We start from the raw sequence: 10,669 nt of genomic DNA, 5'->3' as shown, positions 1-10,669 counted from the left end.
AGTGCTTTGTCCTTTTATTCCTCCATGACCAAGAGAGGAGGTAGTTTGAGATCCATTATGGTTTAAGCAAAAAAGCTCACTGAGAAAGATAATAGCAAGGACTAGCTTCCTCTTCTCCTTATTCCCTTGTATATTAGGGACAGATGATTGACAAGTCTGCCACTATGCAGAAGTTCGTTTAAGCTTGTATTTAAAATTTATTGTAAAAGTACACCCTTAGGAACTTTTATGGAATATATGGCTGTAGGGACTGCCTACCTTTGATGAAAAATACATCTTTCCTTACCTCAGCAACTGTCCTGTCCAAGGCAGATTAAAAAAATCTTTAAAAAACCCATAGAACAGATCCTCCTATGTGCTCACTGAGGACTAAAAATAGTCATTGAAAAGTTAATTTCATCTCTGGATAGGAGAGAAACAAGAATTGTCTGTTGCAAAACACATACTACCTACTTACCTCTGTCCCTGAAAAGGTCCATATCTGTACACAACTTTCAGCTAATCAAGAAAACTTACATGGTGTCCTTGGGTTGGTCAAGTGGTCAGCTGGGATCAAGTAGTCTGCAGATGATAATACCTGACAGCAGGTCAATGCCCAGAATCCAGTATAGTTTTCCGTATTTCAGAAACAGATTCCTTCTTTCTGTTAATTTACAGAATCCTTATTTCAGAAACCTCTTACACATGAATTAATTCTTTTCACCAGTTCCCTGGGTTGCCTGTCTGGTGGTATTGTGACCAGTGAAGTCTCCACCACTGAACACAGCCTGGCAAGAAAAAACAAAGCCAGTTACTCCATCTGTTTTCTTTGCTGTGTATCTTCTGATCCATTTATGATTGAATTTGGTTGAGATCTTGTTTGAAAAAGGTTTAGAGTTGAATAATTAATAGCAGAAGGTAATCGGAAAGATCTACCTGTCTTCCTAAGCATCTCTCTGGTCTGTTTTCAGACATTTCAAAGCTACTTCCAAAGTTTATCCTGAATTACAGTTTGTATACTTAAATCATTATTAAGTCACTTGTTACCATTTCAGTTAAGATTTGTTTCTCACTTTACTGCAAAATAACTTTGCTCATTCACACAGTATGAATGTAGTTGGTAGACTTCTTTAATAATATCAGTCAGTTCAGAAATTGATTTACTGAAGTCTATTTTACATTGCTCCTCCTCATTTTCTGACTCCTCTAGTTAAAGATTCCTTTATATTTGGAGGAAGCTGCATTTTTGCTGGCAATAACATATGCATGAATAGGCAGATGAGTTAAAAATAATTGAAATCTTTATTTCTGGTTATATTTTTACTATGTGTTTAAGACAGGCTTGGACACCTTGGACAAACAGGCAAACCTGCTGTTACTGCTCCTGGTCTCTGGTTAGCTGCCGCTGTACCAGTTGACCAGAGAAGGCAACTATTGGTATCTACCTCCTCATGTTCCACTTCTCCAGAAGTTTAAATGAACTTGCTAACTTCATTAACAGGTCTCAGCTGGCTGCCAGCAGACACTGAAAGCCACCACGTCTTATGCTTCTGCACCAGAACATTGTAGTTATCCTGCAGGGACCAGGAGGACAGAGCAGTGGTCACATTGCCACCGCTGGTCTCATCCAGGAGGTGACAACTAATAGGCCCTTCTAGTCTGGGGGGGTCTCAAAGCATTTAAAGTGTCTAAGAGATACTGCAACAATAACTACAAGAATGACCTTTTTCTTTTTTTTTACTAACTATCAAATGCTTTTTGTTTTCTTTTTGCATTTTTTAAAGTTCACTTCATTCTGGTTCACCTCTAAGTTTTAAACTTTTTTTCAGCTGAGCCCCTCTAAGATGAAGAATATGAAAATACAACTTTTGATTAAATGGCTTTGACCTTTGAGGACATGCAGAATGTCAGTCGGATTTTTTCTACTCTGTCTTGACTCTGATTGTAATCAAAAGATATAAATGTGAAATCAAGCAAGCAGGATCAGAACCTTGATTAATGCAAAGGGAAAAAATATTATTTCTTTTCTTGTTCTTTATAGTTCTCAAGATTTGTTTTTTGGATCAGTTTTTTTGCAGATTATGAAATACCTAATCTCCAGAAAGACAAAATCTCACAAATTGTCATCTGGGTTGTGGATGATATTGAAGGACCAGATATGTAAGTTATGTCTTACAAAAAATTTAATTTCTCCTTTTGGACTTCTCTTTAAAAGTTCACCTTAGCCTTGATTATATTTGTGTAGCAATTAAACTAAAAATATTTAAAATGCTTTCACTAGCACAGAAGGTACACCCAAAGAGTAGAGAAATACTAGAAATAGACAAAATGTAAATAAATTCTAATATTAGTTCTGGAGAATCATACCCTTTTGGAAAAAAACCCATACAGCTCACCTTTGCAAAAGTTGCCCTTATTACAAAGAAAATTTAAGACAAGCACTGAATTTTAATTTATCTTTCAGTTTGTGCTTGTCTGGATGACATGGGAATATTTGGGGTTTTTTATTAATTGCTTTTTACAATGATTTTGTTGTTCCCCCTATAATTTCTTTCGAGTCATGAGTATTTACTGACCAATGGGTAAGTAGTACTGGCCTTAATACCTGATGTTATTGCAAGTTTTAGAGGTCTTTGTATGTGCTGTTTCTTTTGCTTATTGGGCCACAAATTAAAAAATCAGTGCTGCACACAGAAGCTGCCTTTAGAATTGTTTCTGTGTTTTTTCTCTCTCCTTGTGTTTTTCTGTTGTTCTGTATTCAAGAGAGTACAAGCTTGTAACAATGAGAATAACTCTAATTCATTATAACCAACTTATTCTGTAAAGACAGATAGCATCAACTTTATCACTACCTAAATAGCTGCCAAAGAATATTGCAAATTAAATACTTATTATCTATTTAACTAAATTGTTTACCTAAATAAGTAGTAAATTTCTAAAATTGTTTAGCTCTTTTTCTGTTTGTCTAGTGAAATATTAAAGGTGGGACTATTGGTTAATAGAATCTGCAAATGCTACACTGGGTGAAACCAATCTTCCAGTCTGCAAACTGAGTATAAAATGTTAAATGGCTGTAAGCAACTGAAGCATTATAAATAGCAGTGTACACCAGTTTTCTGTAGGTGTTAAGGAATACAGAAGAGGCAAAGTAATGGGGATTTACTTTATTAATTCCATGAAGATTAGTGAAAGGAAATTAAATAATAAAAGATTTGCAATTAAATCCTTTCTCACAGAGATTCCTGTGGAACTCATACTGTCGAGATATTAGAAAACAGGCTGAAAACCCTTGGTTATGATGTCACCTGTACTGATAATTACAAGTAAGTGAAAATTCTTTGTTAATATGGTGTATTTGCAAAAACACTTCATCTATTTTAAATAGTTTCTTACCTTCCAGTACTTAAGTGGCTTTAATGTTGCGTCTTCATTAAGAGACTTACATGTTGTAGAGGTAATGTCACATTTTTCCGTCTCAGCATTTTTTGGCCATGAATTGAGCAAAACAGTCACCATATTATGTAAGTGTATAATTAAGTGAAACATTGTACTTACCCAATATCAGACACAGAAGATGGCCTCATATGTTCCACTTCATTGTAAAATCTTTATTTGAATTGAAAATCTGAACAACACTTAAAATAGTATTGAATGTCTGCAGAATTACTAGTGTGCACAGTAGTATTCATAGGTTTAGTTATTCAGAGTAGATTGTATCACAAAAATAACTGAAGGAAAGCTTTAGTCATAGTAATACTGTTGAGTTTGTTTTGGTTTTTCATTTGTTTCCCTCAGTTTTCTGCCTGGAAGTTGCTAAATCAAATTATATCTTCACAGGACTGTAATGTTATTACTCTGCCTGGATCATCCTGATAATTCTAAGTGTACCCTTTCATCGTAAGTAAAAGAAGTTAAATCCATCCTCAATGTCGTTACAACCAAATAAATAATGCAGAAGTCAACAGTTCAACAGATTCCACCTCTATCATCTGTTATATATCGCGCATACACAATATAAAGTGTTCTTGAATTTATTACATACTGTGTATTGAGCAAGCAATTTCTGTCTATAAATGGCGCACAATTGTCTGAGCATTTGCTGTTCAAAATTAGGTGTTAATCGGTTCTCACCGATCACTTTATCACACTGTAGATCATTGATGGTATGAATGAGGTTTGTAAATATCAGTGTTTTGATGCAAAATCTATTACAAATTTTAAATTGCTTTCATTAATATTCTTCCTTGAATAATAAAATTGTAGGTCAAATGGCAAAAGATCTAAAGGGAATTTCTCCACCTACTGGAAATTCCAGGTCCGAATTTTGAGGAAGTTTTGTTTTAATCTTCCATTTTCTGTGCAAACCCAATTTCTATATTTTAATGTGCTTACACTGGGCCAGTAGGTTATCTGCAAAGAATGCAGATTGCATCCAAGATACAACTTTCTTAATTAGCAAACATCACTCCCAAACTAGGTTTTAATAATTTCCCTTCCTATCTGCATTTTTCTTTATTATATACAGAGGATTAAATTAATTTATGATGCATTTCAGTGAATTTACAGTAAAGATGACTGTTTTCAATTGTGGCCAAGTTTCTTAATCTGTATGCTGTCACATGTATAGGTACACATAAGATATTTGAACATCTGAGTATGAAAACTTCCTCACAGTTTGGAAAGTTGCAGGATACATAGATGCATAAAAATTGTTCTCTAGTTATATTATTTTTATGCATAATCCATGTATTTGGTCACATCTTTTCTCCTACTGTCCTTTCTGCCCTAATTCAAGCACCTGCAAATCTTTTGTACGTTAATACCCATGTAATGCTGCAGTGATAACTTCTGCTATGAAAAACCTGATTTGCTGACCCTGGTTATGCAGCAGAGAGGTGTGACTCCTGCATGCCTGCCTCTGGTTGGGTGGTAACAGTGCTTCGTGAAATACAGAAAAGGAGGCGTGTATCACTTTCTGTAGCATATGTTCAGTTTTTAATACACCCTTACAGAGAAAGTGAGTATACTCTGTTCTTGCTGGTCACTGAAAGCTTTTACTCATCTTGACTTGCAAAAACATTTATTGTTACATCCAAATTATATCCCAGCACCGACCTATAAATGTGTGATGAAAACGGTGGCATTTTAAACATCACTGATAGCTCCAGACTCCTAGGTAGTAGATCATAGAGCAGGCTTCCAAAGGCCTGTTAAGGCATTTGTTTGTTACCAGATACCACTTGCATGGTAGATTAAAGTAAGGTTTCCTTGTTCTACCAGTGAATGTTAAGGCTTTTGTTCATGTGTTAAAAGAAAATACAGTTGTCACATGTGAAATTGCAGCTGTGAACATAGTGACATTATTAACAAACTGGAGGAAAAAGCACTTTACAGGGCTTCAAAAAATAGAATATTGTGAACTCTTAACAGAAGATTTTTCTCTTCTCCCAGATTTTAAACCATTTCCTTCAAAGTTTTGTGATGTGGGTACATTTCTCAGCTGAGGAAACCTGTATAAGAAGGCTTTTGGAAACCATTAATGTCTTTTTCCTTTCACCTAAGGGGTGAGCATACCAGTTCTCCAGTATTACCACATAGCGCTTGCAGTATGTAAGCAGGAGGGCAGCCACCCTTTCTTTTCTATCTGTGTTGGTACTTTAATTAACACAATCACTAGCATATTCTAAGCACCAGTCTCATACTCTCCTGGGGTAACTACTAAGCAGCTCAGGTGTTATCATCCTCCTTAGGAAAAGTTTCCTTGCTTCTTTCCTTCCTGAGCCTTCTATTCCCTCCTGTATGCACAGCAATGCAGTAGGCTTGATTCACTTCATACCTGTGCTACCCCTAATCAAGGCAGAGCTTCCCAATCTGAATGCTATCATTGCCTCTCCCTGAAATCTAAGTAGCTTAAACACTTCAAGCCAATGAATACTTACACTCTTCCCCAAATCACTTCCCTTTCTGCAATAAATAACATTTCAATTGAAATTAGGTGCCCTTTCAGAAAGAGCCTGAAGCAGATGTATATAAATTATTTGATGATTATCTTCTAGATCTCTTTTCTCTGTGGATGGATCCCTGCTCTCTGATGGTCCATTAACTGACATGGGAACACTTTGGTCAGTAGTGGTATCACTATTAAGAAAGGGTGTGTATCTGTTAGGAAAAGGTTTCCTTTGCAGAGTATGTGTGCTTAGTGTACACCCAGTGTTCGTACTTCCACAATAAATAGTGAGACTAGGCATGCAGGCTCTGTTGCATCCCCTTTCACAATAGCTTCTTGCTGTTACAAGACTGACAGATGCCTTCTCAGCCTCTGGAGAATAATGTCCCGAGTCCAAAAACATCAGAATTGTGCAGGTGACTTTTTTTGTCACCACGACTCCTGTTACATTGGCATTGGAGAGGGCTGTATCAGGGCAGCAGTGGGATGGCCTAGAAGGTGCTGTAATATACTTGTGGCTTCTTGGATAGTAATCGTGCCCCTTAAGTCATTTCCAGACTTGAACTATGGTCCTGCTGAGTCAAAATTTGGACTTTGGCTGTTGACACCCTGTTTGAAGAAAACTTGTAAGTAAAAAAATACCCACTAGATGGCATAGATGGCTTACAAACATGAGCAGAACGGATGCTGAATGCAGTCTATTAGTAGCAGTATTTATTACTTGCATTATTGCAATGTCAGGGAGACTTAGAAATGGATCTGGATACTTTTGTATCAAGTGCTGTGAAAATACAAACCTCTAGGATTACTGCTATCTAGAAGAGCTCTATACAATCTCAAGCATGAGGCTGGAGACAGTAAATGGATGTGGAGAGACGAGGAGGCCCAGGTATTAAAGTAGAAAGGAATGTTCCCAGGGTTTTGCACAGATATCCTGTTTATAAAATCATGACAGCCAGAGGGAATCTGGTGGTGAGCTCTTACAAAGAAACTTCTAGCTTAGCACTTGGACTGCAAACTTCATCCTTGGCAACAAACCTTTGACATTTAAAAGAATCCTAACTCAGCTCTGTGCTGTGAACATCCTGTTTGTTTTCTTTTCTTCAGATCTGCACCAGCAGCACAAAGAGGACCTATATCTTCAGACAGAGGAGGCAGCTGGAACAAGTTCATGTTTGTTTCTTTTGTAGGCTTTTTGTTCAGATTTGCTTTAGTGTACTAAGTTAATCAACTGAATCCGTATCCTCTGTTTGCCTTAGATGGCTATAAATTTGGCTTCAACTAATTTCTAACTGCAATTTCACTTTACTCCTGGGACTGGCAAACCTGCATATTAAAATCCTGCATACTTTTATCTCATATCATGTATCTACTATATCAACTACTTCTAGTATCAAAAATTATTCTACTGCTGCTAGGAAGCCTCACCCTTCATTTCCTTTTCATGAATAGAAGAAATCTATTGCTATTTCCTCTTATCCATATTCTCCAGAATTAAACTGAGAATAATACTTCCTGTTCATACATTTCAGAAAGAAAAATGAAACTATGCCTGCCATACATCTCCCACACAGCTTGCTTGTTTGTAAAAACAACCCTAGCATTTGGCCTTGGAAACTAAGCATCTGATTATTGTGTTTTGGGAAGGGGAAATATGAATGCAGATGGGAGAGAGCTTAGATTTCTCACTAGGTACAAGGTACAATAGGTGAGACAGTGGAAAAAATAAACTGATTTTCATAAGTGGTCCAGTACTTTGGACAAACTTGCCTGAAACTATTGTACAGTGAGATTCTGGCTTGCATACTTGCATACAATATTTTACCACATAAAATTGATTGCTTCATCATCCGCACAGCTGTTCCTCAGCTGGCTGCTTCCTGGCTACTGGATAGCCAACAGTCAGGAATACCAACTCTTGAAAGTTCCACAGGTTTTCCACCATGATGTGACGGATGATCGCCATTATGTGGTCTATGGCATATCAAATTCAGACAAGAACCTGCCAAGCCAGACATCTGCCTGCCTGCAGTGAACTCAGCATGCTTCAGAATGTATTGAGGAGAAAGCAGATGCTGTCTTGAAGATCTCTTGAGTTACTTCTACGAATCTAACACTTATCTAAGTGTTCCAGCTACATGTTCCTCTAAACCACCAAGACATCCAGCTACCATATAACACATACATCTTTGGAAAAAAAATAGTTATTCTTTTATAAAATAACTTTAAATAGAATTTTGTTGCACGTTCTCTGTTAGTTTCTGTGTTATTTATTTGTGGTTGTATTAGCTGCTTGTCAGGAAACTGGGTTAGGCTGTTCCTGTTTTCTCAGTGCATCTGATCTAGGACTTAGGATTTACATCATTTCAGTCTCTGGTACAACTATATCATGTTATATGTTTGAAAGATAAAATATCTAAAATATGTTGTTGCTTATTTGTCTGGCTTCCATTCTTGTAATAATCTTTAATTTGGTTTTAATGCAAGTCCCTTTATAATACACACAAAGTTGCATTTGCCTGTATCACAGCTGGGTTTAGGCTCCAGCTTGAAGGATTTTTGTGCCTGTTTCAGACACTGGCAGAAGTACTGAAATCAGAAGTTAACAGACTTTTGAAAATCAGGGCTGTGTTACACTTCAAAATTGTTCTCTGCCTATGCCGAAACATGTTTGTAACACAGGCATATCTCAGATAACTAAACCCAAGCAATTTTGATCAGTTTTCTCTTTGTCCACAGCAGTTCCCATCATGACCCATTTTGGACTGCAGGCTGTAGAGATAGTGCATATGAGGCTCACAGAGAGGTGTCCAAGCCGTGCTTGGTTTAGTATTGTCCTACCCACTGATCTGTATATTATAGTGTGTGCAGGATTCAGAGAATAGCATAATACCATTAATAAGCCATGTGCCTCTTAGGCAACTTCCATCCATGAGCCAAGCATCCCAGCTGGCCAACTTTTGCTTTCCAGCCTATGAAAACTTTCCAGCCTTTGGACACAATCCACTCCAGCAGCGCAGTCAGTGCTGGCTGTTATGTATGATACCAAACACACTGTTGGAAGTGCTAAATAATTCTGTTTTGAAAAAAAAACCAAACAAAAAAAACCCAAACAAAAAACCACCCCAAAATAGAATAGATATAATTCAAATAATTAGAGCAAATTTCAAGCTGTATGTAGATTGTTTGTTCTGAGTTTAATATAATGGTTTTTATCTGTGTGAAAGAACAGTGTGACTGGCATCTCAGAAGCAGAGGGGCAGAAGTGTCAGCAAAGCAAGAAACAGTAAGGTCATTTGTTACTCCCGGAGGCAGGGAGAGAGACATGAACACAAAGTTGTGAGCAAGAGAATCCCTTATATCTCTCTCTTTTTTATTTCTACATCTACAAATTGTGTGGTTAGTGCTATTTACACATATATTCTACACTTAAGTGGTGCCAATCAGCTAGGTATACCTGTGTCTATGTAGCAGCTGTGCCAAATTTGGAGAAATCATAATGTCCAAAAGGCATTTGCCTTTCTCTGTAAACTCATGCAAGCCTAGTAATGTTCATCAAGGTGCTTCAAATACAGATTCCAAATGTTTCAATCATTCATACTTGTACTAGCAGTACTGCAAAACCAGCTGTCTCTGGACCTGAATTCAAGGGGGAAAATGTTTCATATGAAAACATTATGTATATCACTTCATGTTGAATCCAGTTGGATGCTGCAATCCTGTGTAGATCTGTTAATGTCCAACGACTTAGGGCAAATGAAAACATCAGGTACAGGAGCGTTACAAGGTGCTCTGCATTTCTGCAGAGACCTGTGGAAGCTACTGGCACTAAGGTAGTATTTCTTGTCTTTGCCTGTTTTGTGGACCACTTAAGAACTCAGTTATGTCATGCTCTTTATTCCTATATAGAAATAAATATAATGTCCCCTTCTGCTAACCTACTTTTTTTTTTTTTCTTTCCCTGCTGCATGTGTTCCAGTCATTGTATCTGACAAAAGCCAAACTAATTCAGAGTAATTCTTTTTCAGTTTTTTCAGTGTGTGTGTACATGTGCACATATACATCTGTTCATAGCTGCTCTGGCTGCTTTTAAATGCAAACTTTGAAATGCTCTGCAGTAAGAAGTTATGAGAATAAAGCAGGACAACTTGTTCACTTCTCTGCCCTTTTTATACTGCTAGTGTTTATTTTTGTCATATTGGCTTTGATGTGATGGTCAGCTGACATGACTGTGTTTCCGATCAGCAATCTTAAATGTTGTGAAACTTAAACTGAAACCTCCAGAAGTTGCATAATACTTACTGTTCAAAGAACTCTTTTGATAGTTTTCTTTTTAATTGGATTAGCTAGAAATAATTCTGATGTATTCTGCTTCAACAATAGAGAGTGTAAAGCGAAAGAAGGGTGCTTTTGGCAGAGCCAAGAAGTCTGGTTTAAAATAGCTCAGTATGAGGCGGCACAGTGTCTTAATTTAGTCAAATGTTAGGGTGGCTCAAGCACTTAACAAGTGTTTTTCTGATTTTCAGGTTTTTACAAATTCCAGCTTCTGCCCAGTCTAAATTTACTTGCCATCTTATTTAAGAGGTGAAGAATCTAATCTGACAGATTTTGTTTACAATCTGCAGACATCTATTTTCCAACAGTTTCCTGTGAAATAGGAAGGCAAGGAGCCTCCTGTTCCCTTGCTGCAGCAGCACAGTTCAAGTGCAGGCTGGCAGGGAGGAGGGTGCAGGAAACTGGAGC

At 37.2% G+C, this 10,669-nt stretch overlaps 1 protein-coding gene across 1 annotated transcript in view; it reads left to right on the top strand.

Annotated features, from left to right (window-relative positions):
* Nucleotides 1-7,252, top strand: part of LOC104523533 (ADP-ribosyl cyclase/cyclic ADP-ribose hydrolase 2) — a 14,392-nt gene extending 7,140 nt beyond the window's left edge. Inside the window, exons 6-9 of the mRNA XM_010166148.1 lie at nucleotides 2,047-2,139; nucleotides 3,216-3,302; nucleotides 3,817-3,876; nucleotides 7,034-7,252. Of these exons, the coding sequence (XP_010164450.1) occupies nucleotides 2,047-2,139; nucleotides 3,216-3,302; nucleotides 3,817-3,876; nucleotides 7,034-7,148 (355 nt within the window). The 3' untranslated portion in view covers nucleotides 7,149-7,252. The remainder of the gene's footprint in view (nucleotides 1-2,046; nucleotides 2,140-3,215; nucleotides 3,303-3,816; nucleotides 3,877-7,033) is intronic.
* Nucleotides 7,253-10,669: the final 3,417 nt, after the last annotated feature.

The sequence above is a fragment of the Antrostomus carolinensis genome, unplaced genomic scaffold (genome assembly GCF_000700745.2).
Source record: "Antrostomus carolinensis isolate BGI_N321 unplaced genomic scaffold, ASM70074v2 scaffold21104, whole genome shotgun sequence".
In the NCBI taxonomy this organism is placed as follows: domain Eukaryota; kingdom Metazoa; phylum Chordata; class Aves; order Caprimulgiformes; family Caprimulgidae; genus Antrostomus; species Antrostomus carolinensis.
Note: the sequence above shows the minus strand (reverse complement) of the source record. Positions and strands in the feature narration are given on the sequence as shown.